Source organism: Hyposmocoma kahamanoa, unplaced genomic scaffold, assembly GCF_003589595.1.
Source record: "Hyposmocoma kahamanoa isolate Upper Pololo Valley unplaced genomic scaffold, ASM358959v1 89, whole genome shotgun sequence".
NCBI lineage: Eukaryota > Metazoa > Arthropoda > Insecta > Lepidoptera > Cosmopterigidae > Hyposmocoma > Hyposmocoma kahamanoa.
In genome coordinates this window covers 1,869,333-1,885,097 of record NW_020654520.1, presented here as the reverse complement: position 1 = coordinate 1,885,097, position 15,765 = coordinate 1,869,333, and the positions used below count along the sequence as shown (strand labels likewise).

Sequence of the window (15,765 nt, the reverse complement as noted above, 5' to 3'; positions counted from 1 at the left end):
TGTTCAGGACGAAAACGTGTTCGCGCCCATGTGATTTTTAATATTGTAAATTTATTATTGTGATTTATTATTATAATTTGGTATTGTTAATTTAGTTTAAGGTTTGGTAAATAAACGAGAGGGAGAGAGGGGTTTTGCTTGGAGTCTGTAGGGTTCTCCCGTCCCGCTCCTGCATTGGTGCCGTCCCGCTCGCACACTTGAATAGAATGCGAGCAGCACGGCGGGCCAGCGATGATATAAAAAGCGGAGCGTTGGGAGCGGAACGACATTCCAAAATTGACTGCACAAGACTCCGAAGGCGTTCCAAATCTCTCCGCGATCCAAGCAAAACCAAGAACAAGAAGCTCAATTTACAACCAGGCGTTTTTTCTCACAATCCGCCCCCACAGGAATGATATTATTACAAAATGTTTATTGCTTACTTACCTATTGTTCCTTTCTATTGAATTGATTCATTATCGTATACATTTCAATCGATTTTCATGAAAACGGAGTCGTAATGTGCATCCCTTGTAGTAAGTGGGAGTCTACTGGATCGCAAGATAGGTATTGTGTGCGGAGTTGCCTCTGCTTTGTCTAAAAAAAAATGTTTAGGTTTATGTGATCATATCAGCCTAATTTCTTTCTTGTCTTCTGATTTAATTTATGATTTCAAGTTTGACTCTCTATGACAAAAGATGGTAAGCGTTTAAAAAATTGGTTTCTATAAAATCTACCTCATAATGTAAAACTGAAAACTCTATTTGTATCAAATATGTAAATATTTCTATAGTTTTTATAGTATGTAGTTTGGACTGGAAGATTGATAATTACTATGATTAACATAAAGATCGAACATAAAGAAAGATTCATTCGATCCGGTGGGACTCGTACCAGCGCCTTGCATCACACCGTGGCTGAAGCCCTCCCAACTACAGAACGAACCAGCAGACCTTAAAAATGATTCTATGTACTTGGTGCAGTCCTTTTTGTTTTTGGTTATTAACGACTTTTTGCCGTAGCGCCATCTGTGAGAAATGTATGAAAGTTTTATTGTTTCAAGCACAGGTTATAGTGCCCCTCTCATATACCCTCAGGGTCGGTAGGGAGGGTTACTACAATCAAAACTAATGTAGAAAGATATGGAGGCTGTCCTGGTTTACAGTAAAACCTCATCCTGGAAAGGACGCCAGGCTTTCTTGCTGCATTTTACCCCATGGATTCAATGTATCTGCCGAAGTTCAAATTGGACGACAGCTCCATTCCAAGTAGCTGGAGACAGTCGGCTATAGGTATGGATATATCACGAAAAGTCGGAGCTCAAAAAGACTCCATTTTGTGGAGAATAGACACGCCTGCATTTTGGTAGTGTTAAACTTGACAAGATTGGCATTGCCTCAATCCGAGACAGCCTTGAGTGTCAAATCCAAACGGCTAACCATAGACTCTCGACAAGACTGGATTTTCTCTCTCTAGCATTGCAGCGTAATCAGGTACGTGAGGCGCACTTTATGTTTCCGGAATGAATAAGAAAAAAATACTATAAATGGTCAGAAATGAATTTATTGTTTCTCAAAATATTCTCCGTTAGCGTTAATGCACTTTTTCTTACGAATGAACCAATTTTGAAAACATTTATGCCATTTCTCCGTGACAATCTCTGAAACATATTTTTCATACTCTTCGACAGCCTCTTCAGGTGATGAAAATCGTTGACCGCGTAACTGGTTCTTAATTTTTGGAAATAAATAAAAGTCACGTGCCAGTCAAGGTGCCAGGTTGGGACTGTACGCGGGATGGCTCATAAGGTTAACGTTCACCTTCAAAAATTAATTAGTCTGTCTGGCCGTGTGAGAATTGGCATTATCGTGGTGCAAGATGACACGGGGCTTACGGTCATTTTTACGGAGTTTGTCAATAACTTCCTGCAAAGAAATAGTCGTGTACCAATCACTATTCACAGTACAACGTTTCTCCAAAGCAACAGTAGCCACGTGTTCAGTTTTATTAAAAAAAGAAGCAGTCACCCGCTTAGAGCAACTTTGCACGCGCGCCACTTTGGTTGGTTTCGGCTCATCTCGAAAGACCCATACGCTCGATTGCTGCTTTGTTTTGGGATCGTAACTATAAATCCATGTTCCGTCACCTGTGACGCGATCCGTTTTTCGAACCTCAGTCAAATTGTGTGGAATCCACCGAGAGCACAGCTTTTTCACACCCAAATGTTTGTGTTGTATTGACTGTATTTAACTCACGCCTATGCCTAAAGGTGCCCGAATCTCATGTTATGTCACATGCCTGTTTGTTTTGATCATACCGGCGCACAGCATCGATGTTTTTGTTGTTCACAGCAGTGGACGGGCGATCATCACGAAATTTGTCACTAAGATTAATACGACCGCGTTTGAATTCTGCAAACCAGCTATAAATAGTCGTCTTGCATGGTGCTTCATCGCCAAAAGCAGTTTGACGCCGAGCGAAGCTCCGCTGAGCTGTTAAATTACTCTTAAAGTCGTAGAAAATCATGCTATGAAAATTTTCACGAGTTAAATCCATGGTGATGTAGACACCCAATTTCTAAAATGACGCCACAATGCAAAAACAAGTGAGAGTCAGATGAAACAAACTGTATTCTACAGCCAAAGAGTTCCGTTTTCAAATGTTGTAATTACGTTTTAAATATTATTTATTTACACTATAAACTTATAGTGCGCCCTATGTATTTAGTACTTATTGGTATACCAGATGTCGCGACGAGCACCGAATGGCTATTTTTGTTACAAATTTATTTTACATTGACAAGCTGAAATTTATCAAAGCTTCTCTAATTTCTAGTGACAACAAACAAATGAAATAGATGACGCTTATTGCGCAGATTTGTAGATAGTGCCGGCTGTTCATTTATTTTGTTTAGGATTAGCGCCATCTATCCATATTAGGAAACGTTAATTTATAAATTAGTTCGTAACACACACTGCCATCTATTCCGTATACAGTTCAGAAAATAATTATGGCTTATGATTAATATTTAAATAATATTACAAGGAAAAAGACTGACTTGTTACATTTCATATTAAAGAGTTTAGAGAAAAATTATCAATTAATCCACGGTCATTTACATAATATAAACTACTTCTACTTCCGGCAGGTACCCTTAAGATTTTAGAAAGATAGAATCATTTATTCCTAGGCAAAATAAACTTTCACTTAAAAATGTCATTACTTAAGCTACTGTTCGTTAACTAGACTTCCTTGAAAAGAAGATTGCTCTTTTTAAATGAACTCAAACGCCATGAAATAAATGCACTTTGAATTAAATTTGTGTGGATTCTAGAGCCGTGTAGTCTTTTCATACATCTTTATCTAACAGGTAGTTTTCAATTTTGTAATATAACTCTCCAATTAAAATACTTTCAATGTTCGTTTTAAATAAAGGAAATGATAGTCTTAATATATCGCACTTGACAACTAACGTAGTATTGTCTCAGAAGTTGCAATATAGTATATTTTGTCGCAAAACTGCGTTATATTAATAATTTATCACAAAAATTTCGCTATATTTATGTCATTCGTATACAATTTAATTTCAAAGTGGCAGGAAAATACTGTCGCTTTGAAATTAAATAGGTAATATTAATATAACTTAAAGCAATTTGAGATAAGACCATGTTAGTTGTCATGTGCGATATACGCTCCGGAATCATATTGTAAAAACGTATACGATTCCCCATAAAAGAATCATTTACCTAAGCGCGCGATTTAAAGGTCTAAGCAACACAGCAACTGTTATGGACAGGCATGTCGCTTACCACCAGGCGCACGACTTTTTCGTCCTGTTACTTGGTACTTTAAAAGAAAATATCGCCACCAGGTTGAACCGTCAACCTCTCAATTAAAATTGTGTGATAATATGAATCGAAGAAAAGGACTCCACGTCAAGCTCATAAAATATATTCTTGTTCTTCCACTATCATATCCTGTTATCAAGCAAGTGAGGTACTCGCATACAACTGCGTCCGTCTAAACGAGCGCACAGTCAAGGTCAATCCATCTATTATGGTGTGTAAATCACGCGGGTTAATCTAACCACACTGGCTGATGAATTAACTTTGAAAAACTTTATTCATTACTTGCAAAGGTCACTTTTGTGTCGAATATTAGTTTAAAATTAACATTGTCCCCGATTCCGATAAACGCAGACTAAATTTAAGTTAAAACCACCTATATCTTTTATTTAGTGTTTAATCGAGAATATTCTCGACACATATTCGAGGCACCTTGCATTTTTATATTTAAAGCGCTTGGATACAATTTTGTAGCCTGGTGTTAAGCGACATGCCTATCCATAGCAGTTGCAGTTGCATAGCTCAGAGCGTTAAAGCACTCTACACACCGAACCCGCCACAACACAGGGTTGATGGCGGCGGCGTCCTTATTCCTATAAGATTCTTAGAAATTCTTACACGATATTTAGAAATAAGGCCGCCGTCACCAACCCTGCCGGCTATATTGCCGGGTCGGCGGGTTCGGTGTGTAGAGCCCTTTAGCAAATAGCTGCGGAATATTTTCACTGCCCCTGTCACTTTGAGACATAACTTGACAAGTCCCATGTGCCTGTAATTTCACCATATCCCTTACCCTTCCAAAAAGAAATTTAAGAAGATGTTACGGTCATTCTAATACAATGTTCACTACCTAATTTCTGTAGCAAGTTTTATTTTTTACATACTCAAGTATTTATCGTATGACTATTAAATAATATTGCACGATAAAACATTCTAATATTTAAATAATATAAATTATCACGAAAATTAGGTAGTGAACACTGTAGTAGGCCTAGGCCTTACAGGGCCTACCATAGCCTTTCAAAAAACAATCTTATTTCAATGTAAGCTTATAGTAAGCTTATTATAATATCATTCATATACGTGACAAACCTATCAACCAAGTAATGTATTATTGCTAAAGTGACTGAAAGAACGAATAATTTCCTAATATTGTCTATTCCTTACTAAAAATAGGAAAGAAATAACGCTATATGAACTGTACAATGCCATCTATTTTTTTTTTATGTTCCGAATCGTGTTACCGTAGTATAATGTTAAAGTACTTAATTTTATTTACATTCAGAGAATTTTAACTGCCAAAAAAAGAAAAGTATGTAATAATGAAATCTATTAAAATTACATTGTTTTCTATTATTTTTCCGCATAAAATAAATAAAACAAGCTCAGTCTTGATTTTCACGTAGTGAATTCGGAATTATAGTCTAGTGTCAACTGTTAATGTCGCCAAGGAGCATATAGATGGCGCTGATAATTTAAATTTAAATTTTACGAAATAAACATCGCGTATTTTTATTTAACGAGAAATTATTTCCTACGTACTATTAAATAAAAAAATAAAAGAGATATATGTAAATAAATTAGTTCAATTTATCTTTTAATCATTACAAATCAACATTTAGATAATAACAAATATAAAAGTAAATTCGAAAATAACATTGTTTCCATTGCATCCGTGTAAATATTTCAAGATTGCTAAATTTTACATAACAACAATATTACTTTAATGTTATGTCGCGTCATGGTACGAACTGAGTGAATGAATGAACAAAGCTGTCAATAAAACATCATACTTGTAACATTATACATAGGGCTCACTATAAGTTTCCGGAACTGGCCACTTACATTAACAATATTTAAAAAATAATTACAACTTTTGAAAATGGAACTCTTTAGCTGTAGAATACAGTTTGTTTCATCTGACGGTCACTTGTTTTTAGAGTGTGGCGTCATTTTAGAAATTGGTTGTCTACATCACCATGGATTTAACTCGTGAAAATTTTCGTATTATGATTTTCTACTACTTCAAGCGTAATTTAACAGATCAGCGGAGCTTCGCTCGGCTTCAAACAGCTTTTGGCGATGAAGCACCATGCAAGACGACTATTTACAGCTGGTTTGCTGAGTTCAAACGCGGTCGTGTGAACCTCAGTGACAAATTTCGTAGTGGTCGCCAGTCCACTGCTCTGAACAACAAAAACATCGATGTTTTGCGCCATATGATCTAAACAGACAGGCATGTGACATACCATGAGGTTTGGGCATCTTTAGGCATAGGCATGAATCAAATACAATCAATACAACACAAACATTTAAGTGTGAAAAAGCTGTGCTCTCGGTGGATCCCACACAATTTCAGTGAGGCTCAAAAAATGGATCGCGTCACTTGGTGCAATGCCATGCTTACCAGATTCAACGAAGAGGTGTCAAATTTGGTGTGGAACATAGTAACAGGTGACGAAACATGGATTTATAGTTACGATTCCAAAACAAAGCAGCAATCGAGCGTATGGGTCTTTCGAGATGAGACGAAACCAACCAAAGTGGCGCGCGTGCAAAGTGCCTCTAAGCGGATGATTGCTTCTTTTTTCGTTGTATCGTGAATAGTGATTGGTACATGACCATTTGTTTGCCGGAAGTTATTGACAAACTCCGTAAAAATAACCGTAAACGCCGTATCATCTTGCACCACGATAATGGATGTAATCTCACACGGCCAGACAGACAAATAAATTTTTGAAGGTGAACAACGTTGACCTTATGAGCCATCACGCGTACAGTCCCGACCTGGCACCTTGTGACTTTTATTTATTTCCAAAAATTTAGAACCAGTTACGCGGTCAACGATTTTCATCACCTAAAGAGGATGTCGAAGAGTATAAAAAATATGTCTCAGAGATTGTCACGGAAGAGTGGCATAAATGTTTTTAAAATTACTTCATTCGTATGAAAAAGTGCATTAACGCTAATGGAGAATATTTTGAGAAGCAATAAATGTATTCCATAGCATTTAAGTTCATTTGAAAAGAGCAATCCCTAAAGTTTCTTGCTCGTTCTTCTCGGGAAGATTAGCGTAGTGAACGAGCAGTAGTTTAAAAAGTAGCTTAAAAATGATGTTTTCAAGTGTAAACATTTTACCTACGGAATACATGATTATTTGACTTAGACTTTGACTTTGACTAATCAAAAACCACAACAATACTTACCGAAGCAATGTGAATAATTGAAGAAAAATGTATGTTCACACAATTATTTATATAGCGAAATGCGAGCAACAGACCCATATAAATGAATTTACAAAGAGGACTGCTCTCTCTGTCTCTCTCTCTCTCTCTCTCTCTCTCTCTCTCTCTCTCTCACTCTGTTGGATCTGCGTCCGCTATCTTGAATATTTGACAACCAACTAAATCATGTTTCCCAAATTGGTTCCTACCCAGTGGGCGCTGACGAGCCCTAGGGGCCTCGGAAACAATTGATGCTGGCCAAAGGGTGCTACCGCATTTGAAAGAAATACCTGAATTAACTATATAAACTACATACATACATAATTGTTTTTCCTTGTGATTTTTTGTGTTAAGTTAATAATAAAAAAATACGTGTGTTCAATTATTTTTTGGTAAAGTTTTAAGAGCCTATGAACTAAATGATGGGTAGCGTTCTTCACCACACATCAGTGAAACACAGTGTGTGTGTAACGCTACATCTAGTACGCTAGTGTACATAGATATCGTTGCCAAATAGATATATATTTTTTGTAAGATGTATGTTTATTTTATGTTTAAATTGGTTTGCGTAATTTTATATTTATTTATTTATTTGCAAACAATGTAGGTACAAAAATTACATAGGTAATAAGTACATACATACATACCCCTTTGGGGTGCAGCAATTTATTATTATTAAATATAATATTAAAATTGTAAAAATAAAAAGAATAGCAAAAAATAATAATAATAACATTTAGGAACTAATACAAATAGGATCTTAAAATTATCATTAATAAACTTTAGATCATAGTATTACATAGACTTAAAATTACTTATCTGAAACTGGACTCTTTTAACTTATAGGAGAGTTCATGAAGTCTCCCACATTGTAATAACATTTACTTAACAAGAGAGACCTCAACTTGGTTTTAAACACGTTGTCACTATTTACTTTCTTGAGGATGTCTGGTATTTTGTTATAAATTAGTATGCATCTATATAACGGGCTATCTCTAAACATTTCCAATCTTGGAGTTGGTAATACGAGCTTTGCGTTTCGACGTGTACTTTCTACGAATTCAATAAGATCCAAATGTTGTCCTGACACAGTTTATACTTATAGTTATAACTTTCTTATAAAAAAACCGATCTCAACAAATCTGTGAAATGACATCTGTTTGCCAGTTTTTAACCGAGAAAGAAAGCCTTTTAGAGTTAGTGAGGTGAAAAGGGTATTTTACTCATATTTACTATTATATTTTACACATTTCATGAATTGTGAATATAATAGCTTTCATTTAGACATATTTGATGGCCTAATGATTGACATTGTGGACGCTGGATACGGAAGTCCCTGTCTCGACCCGGTATGACTAATTTGGACTTCTAAATTGGTTCTGATCTGGGTGTTCTGGAAAGTGTCCCAGAATTCCGTTGCTCTGGTACTCATTGTACAGGAATTCCTTAGTGTAAGACCATGGAATTGATGTGGCTGTCTCGCACGTATTACATACTATATTCTATTATGTAAATATTGACTTTGTTAATTTGTAACATTTTCTTTGTTTCAGGTTACGTTATAGAAAAACTACAAGTGCCACCATTTACCAAGTGTTCTTTACTAGAATTTTACGATTAGGTAAGTACGTAACATAATAATAAGTTTAAACTTTGTGTATTAGTTTTTTAGTTCGGAACTTAGTACGTCGTGTGCATCGTGAGTGTTACGTGTCAGTCTAGTAACAACTCTAGTACACAAATAAATAATGAAGACCAAGTGCGGGTAGGTAGAAAAACGCGGCTAGAAACTAGAAGCGGCTAGATGGGCGCAGTGGCAATACCCATCAAATCTTTGTGTTTTAAAGCTCTGAAAGGCATTGCAACTGTTATGGACAGGCGTGTACCTACCATCAGGCGCACGACTTGTTTGTATATAAAAAATGGTATCATATATAAATAAAATTTCAAAAATACGCACAAAAATACAGAACATAATGTAGTACAATTATTCTACGATTTCAGAGCAAGATAATCAGGGGGCCTACCTCTTAAAACAATATTAATTTAACCTTACTTAGACTTTTCGACGCGCTTCAAGTAAGCTTATTATAATGTTAAAACTATGATGTTTTAGTGGCAGCTTTGTGACCATTCATTCACTCAGTTCGTACTATGACGTGACGTAACATTAAAGTAATATAGTTCTTATGTGAATCTTAAAATAGTTACACGGATGCAATGGAAACAATATTATTTTCGAATATATTGTCTAAATGTTGACTTGTGTACGACATTTTCTTTCGAAATACAGTATGGCCTAAGGTGTTATTAGGATTTCTTTTAATTAAAACATCTAAGAAAGCTAAAGTACCACAATTCTCTTGTTCCATAGTAAATTGGATCTTAGTACTAAAAGAATTAAGATGGTCCAAGAAAGAAGGTATGCTATCTTTAGGTAATATTGTGAAAGTATCCTCAACGTACCGTTTGAAAATCTTCGGCCTAGCTGGGGCCATGGATAAAACTCGCTCCTCGAAGTCTTCCATGAAAATATCGGCAACAACGGGAGATACCGGAGAGCACATCGCTATACCGTCAATTTGTAGGTAGAATTCATTATTCCACAATATATAGGCTAATGTTAGGCAGTGTTCTAATAATTCTGCTTATTCTATGGACATATTATGTTCCCTTAGCTTTCTACGTACAATTTCAATGCAGTATTTTACTTGTAGGTTGGTAAACAGCGACTGAACATCAAAACTGACCATGGCGTCATCATCAGTTAACCGTAGATCTTTGATTCCACTGATGAAATGGTATGAATCCTTCACATGTGTAGAAGTGTTCCCTCTCAATGGTGACAGTACCTTTGCCATGTGTTGAGCCAGTTTGTAGGTTGGTGTGTCAATCTGGCTTACTATGGGACGGAGTGGGGTGTCTACCTTATGTATTTTTGCTAACCCATACAGTTTTGGAGGTTTTACGCAGCAGGGTACAAACTCACTTACATCAAGTTTCAGGGCATCGGAGTGCTTAGATATTAAGTTAGTTGTTGTTTTTAATATCTTGGTGGTAGGGTCTTTCTTCACCTTTTTATACGTGCTTTCATCCGATAGTAAGTCAGTTATTTTGCTGTTATAATCTGACGTATTCATGACCACCGTCGTGTTGCCTTTATCTGCACGGAGGATGAATTTCAATAATACATTACTTGGTTGACAGGTTTGTCATGGTACGAATATGAGTAATATTATAATAAGCTTGCTATAATATAAGCTTACACTGAAATAAGGTTGTTTTTTGAAAGGTTATGGTAGGCCCTCAGGAGATTAACCGCTCTATTGAGTATTAACTTCCTTGAAGGTTAAGTACCTAAATATACTAGGCTTTTTCCTCTCTGTAGGGCTAGCACAATAGGGCGCGACTAGCAGTATCTCACGCTTTTTGTCGCTCTTCTATCGTGGCAGCACTACGGGTTACAACACTATTTTCAAAGAATTGATATATTGAGAGACTAGTGTAGATAATGTGAGTGTATGTCCCTTCGAAATGCTTTCGTAACGACGGAGTCGTTTCGGTCCGCGCCATCCTTAGAGACTCGTAATAACGGTAATAATGCTCTATTGCCAAAAACCCAACAATGGCGACTAAATAAAATATCGTAATGGTTGGTAATAAAACCAAGAACTGAATTTCAAGAAGTGGTCCGTAATTACAGGCAACATCCTCGTCACCATTTCGTCTGTTAGTAACAGACATTGTATTTTCTCTTAGGAAATACCAAACACGATCAAACACATTGCTTTGAATTTCATTTCGAGCAACATTGTGGTTACAAAACAAAAGTTGTCTGTAGGGACACGGTATCGATACTGTACTCGTGATTTTGATGATATTACAGGAACTTTATAATTATTAATTAATACAAATATCGAATACTTAGAAAAAATCTTTCGATCCGGCCGGATTCGAACCGACGTCTTCTAGCATACCTTGCTAAACGCTATACCAACTAAGCCACGGAACGAACCAGCGGACATCACGAATTTTTCTGCGCTTGGGTCGGATCTTTGTATTTGGTTTATCACCGAGTTTTTAGCCGTAACGCCATCTATGAGAAATCTGTGATATTTCGTCACCCAGTTAGATTACCTTTACAGCTACCAGATCCGGCTAGAGATGTCGCCATTCGTTGTATTTTAAATTTTTATTGAATTGATATTCAATTATTTTTATGTGAAATTACTCCACTAGTTTGTTATAATTATTAATACAAAGATCGAACACTCAGATAAAAATCCTTCGATCGGCCGGATTCGAACCGACGTCGTCTAGCATACCGTGCCAGACGCTATCCCAACTATGCCACGGAATGAACCAGCGGACGTCACGAATCTTTCTGTGCTTGCGTCGTATCTTTGTATTTGGTATTTCAACGACTTTTTAGTCCTAGCGCCATCTATGAGAAACCTATGAAAGTTTTACCATCTTTAAAAATAATTGAATATCAATTCAATACAATTTAAAATACGGTGAACAGCGATCTACCCTGCTAAACGTTATACCAACTAAGCCACGGAACGAACCAGCGGACATCACGAGTTTTTCTGTGCTTGCGTCGTATCTTTGTATTTGGTTTATCAACGAGTTTTTAGCCGTAGCGCCATCTATGAGAAATCTATGATATTTCGTCACCCATTTCGATACCTTACAGTGATTTGTTTTAAAGGGACTTGTCTCAGGGTGACGGGCGCAGTGGCAGTGCCCCTAACATGTTTGCGATTTAAAGCTCTTAGTGGCACTGCAATTGTTATGGATAGACGTGTCGCTTACCACCAGGCGCACGACTTGTCTATTCCGTCACTTTTAATTATGAAAAAAGATTAGTATAAGATAAAAAGCATCGTACTCATAAAAGTATATCGATACTTTTGTCCTTTAAATTTGTCCCACTTAAAAACAAAAAATTCGACATTTTCATTTAAATGACGTATATGTAATGTGACGTATTGGTGCACTGTGAATATTGTGAATCTAGAAACAGCAGATGGGATAACAACCCCTTTTTTATTTTTCTTTATTGTTATTTTACTTGCAATTTAAATAGCATGAATTTAGTTAATATTACAAAAGAGTCACGTTAGGCTAACTATTAATATTATTTTTGTTTAGTTGCAACTTTTAATTTATTTACCGCGATGGTGAATGCCGTATAACAAAACGGCACGCAAAGTGAACGCAAAAACCAAAAATGGTTTTTGTTACACCATTAGCAGCCTAGATTTAAGTTCTTCATTTTGTACCTGTTTCTTAGTAAATAAAATAAATAAATGTTTTTGCGCAAATTGTGCTAACACGACATGAGGTATATCTGTTTAATTAATTTAAATCAATTAGTTCGATTGCCACAAAGTAGGAATTATTCGGAACGATACGATATTTGACGAAAAGTACTAATACCTACCAGAATAGTAACGAATACATAGTACCGATATCGAAAGAAAGTACTCAATACCAAAAAGTATCGATACCTTTTCCGTCTCCCTAGCTGTCTTCATAATTTTGTAAAGCAACAATGTCCATACCCGTACGGTGCAATATCGTACATTGTCTATGCAGAATTTTACATGCAGACATCGCGCAGTGTACTCATTTTTTTACACCGACCAAACGCGTATAAATATAACTTGTGAACCAAAGGAATAAACTTTCTTCACTGATAATATCTTATCATTATAAGCTAAGTCGATGTCACATTGTTCCCAACGGCCGGCCAAATTGGTTAATCGAGGCATAATTTAATTTATTAATCTACGTCAACAACATTTTCAATTAATATCGAACAAACGAAACGGCTGACTGTTTTATTCGACCAAGCAAAATGCACATCGCGCCATGTTTCTTTGCTATTGTAAAACATTAAAAACTTAGCACTTTTCTTGTTCATATTCTGTCTTGTTTTAATTACGCAAATGTACATAGCAGATCTACTTGATTGATGAGTCGAGTTAATGGAGAATTAAAGTAATTAACAAAGCACAAGTGCAAGCGAGACAAATAGATTTTTCTCAAGATTACGTCTTGTTAATGACAACGAAAGCAAATTATATTATGATATGACTTTGAGCTAAGAATCTATAACCACAAGTATAACCAGTGAGTATAACCTTCTATGATTGGTAATATTATTAAGGACTATCCACACACATCAGGGCCGTGCCCGGGACGTGGACGGGGCGTGCTAGTTTGTAAGAACTGCTGGCCCGTCCCGGCGACGGCCCGGACACGGACACGTGTGGACCAGTTCATACAAAATATTCGCAACGATATTTTTTTAAGCCCCTGACGGAGCACGACCCGAGCACGTCCCGGATATGTGTGGATAGACCTATATACGTATTTGATTTTGCTCTATTGACGAATGAATTGCTGTCATTATATATTATATGATACCATGTATTTCTCGTTAAGTGAGTTTGTATTCTTTTGATAAATAAATAATTTAAACCATTATTTATACTGGATTGTAGTTAATAATGGTCGATGCAATTTAATATTGACAACTCATACTCACAGCTTTCTATCAAAACCTTCTCCGCCGAATTATTAGAAACTTCTTTGTAGTAGTGGTAGAGCTCCAGAGAAATACTCTGCCACATTGCGCCGCTCACGCGATGCGCTCCTCCTACCGCAAAATGGCGGCTATTTGGTTTCGCAAATTAGAAAAGCATTCAGTTTAAATAGAAGTTTTTATAAATAAAAATTATTATTCTACTTACGGTATGTTTTCAATAAATAAACACCGAAATCACCAGCCCAAACAATAACATACACGATTGTCGTGACGTATTTTTGACGTTGTTTATTTTTTTTTAAATGACAGACCCAGGCATTAAAAACTTTATGGTTTGCTAGAGTAGTTACCGAAATAGCAATTAATATTAGTTCTTTTACCTGTTATAACTTCGATATCCGATAAATCGGTATAAAATCATCACCGGCACCTCTAGGTGTGGTATGCGTCTACGGCTGCATGTATCGCGTGAGCGGCTATTTTTGCCGCCAAGCATTAATGTGAGCATTGGTGCATTCCGGTTTTGACAAGTACTGGTGAATTTACAGGCACAAGAGACTTGTCAACTTACGCAACTGCTATGGACAGGCGTGTCGCTTACCACCAGGCGCACAACTTGCACCACTTGGTATTATAAAAAAAGCTTCAAGCCGGCTTTCCTTCGTGCTCTTTTCTCTTCTCAATAAATTTTCACAAAAGTAAAATAATTTTAAAAGAAAAATATAAATTTGCAAAATAGCTACTAATAAGAGTTTGCTGAACTCGCCGTGCACGTCTGGGAGAAATTACAGTCGCGCAATTACGCTCCTTCAAGAAAAGTTAAAACGTATTTCAACCGCCAGAGCTTCATATTTTTACGCCTTGTAACTTGTCGATCTTGTTGTCACACCGTACAATAATCAGTATATAACCTCAATTTTTAACCGACTTCAAAAAAGGAGGAGGTTCTCAATTCGACTGTATGTTCTTTTTTCTTTTTTTTTGTATGTATGTTACGCGATAACTCCGGTATTTGTGAACCGATTTTCATGATTCTTTTTTTGTTGGAAAGGGGGTACTTCCATAGTGGTCTCATTTCATTTTGAAGAAAATCATCCACCTCGAAGGGTGGCTGTTCACGCATAAAGATTCATTTTTATAAATAGCGCCTAACTTTAATTTAGGAGCAATTACTTTAATGGTTAATTTTGCTATTTCTCCAATTCAAGGCGTTTTTCTTCTCAATATACTTTGAGTAGTGTCGTAGTGAGAACCTATTTTTATTATCTCCAGTGTCAAGTCCTGTATAGTGGCGAACTAGGGGATATTTCAATAAAACTTAGCAAATAGACGTAATTCCACGTACTTTTGAGGTCGGTTTTTTTAGTACTCTGTACTGATTTTGCCATTTATATTTTTTCCAAAATGATTGATTCAACACTTTCACTGTTATGCGTAATCAACCAAAGGCATTTGAGGTAGTATAGACTCTTAACACAATAGTATTATTTTTAGTTTAAATATTGGTATGGCAACCAGCGTAACCGAATTAGGTAGGCTGCCTCAACGTCTGACCCTTTCAGGCCGCCCTCGCCCAGGCTATTCTGTCTAAATATGGATCAGCTGATCGATGAGCGAAGCAACACGAGCGAGCAGGCTACTCAGGGGCCAGTGTATTAATAACATTAGCTATGCTGGCGATATAGTGTTGCTAGCCCATCGATCTGCACGCTCAAGAAGCTAGGCATTTTTGAAAGACACGCAGAGGCTCATGGCCTCAGATATAATGCCAATAAAGGTGAAATTACCACTCGATGGTTACAAGTCCCACCGTGTCGATGAAATAAGTTGATAAGTCCCATGTGCATGTAATTTAACCTTCAAAATTGAAACGCAGTAATCATTGACTTACAAATAAATGGACGACGGGTCTAATACACAAACCACGAAAAAAATGTCCCAAGTCAACCTAATTAAACGTAGTGACATGTAAAGGAATATGAAAAAGCTAAAACGTTGAATTTAAATTCTAATGTCATCGCAGTACTGTCTAATTTTGCTTGCTTCGCTGTCAGTCGAACAAACGAAGACTAAAGCGTGAATGACGCTCTGTATACGATTTTAACGCCCTATAAGTTCGGACACTTTTTAGCGCGGACCCGACGTCCATATAATTGTA

General features: G+C 36.6%; 1 protein-coding gene across 1 annotated transcript in view; it reads left to right on the top strand.

Moving 5' to 3' along the window:
* The window catches only part of LOC113236110, a 429,318-nt gene that overhangs the window by 272,980 nt on the left and 140,573 nt on the right, over window positions 1-15,765 (top strand). The window contains exon 3 of the mRNA XM_026472101.1: window positions 8,602-8,669. Within this exon, the coding sequence (XP_026327886.1) occupies window positions 8,602-8,669 (68 nt within the window). The remainder of the gene's footprint in view (window positions 1-8,601; window positions 8,670-15,765) is intronic.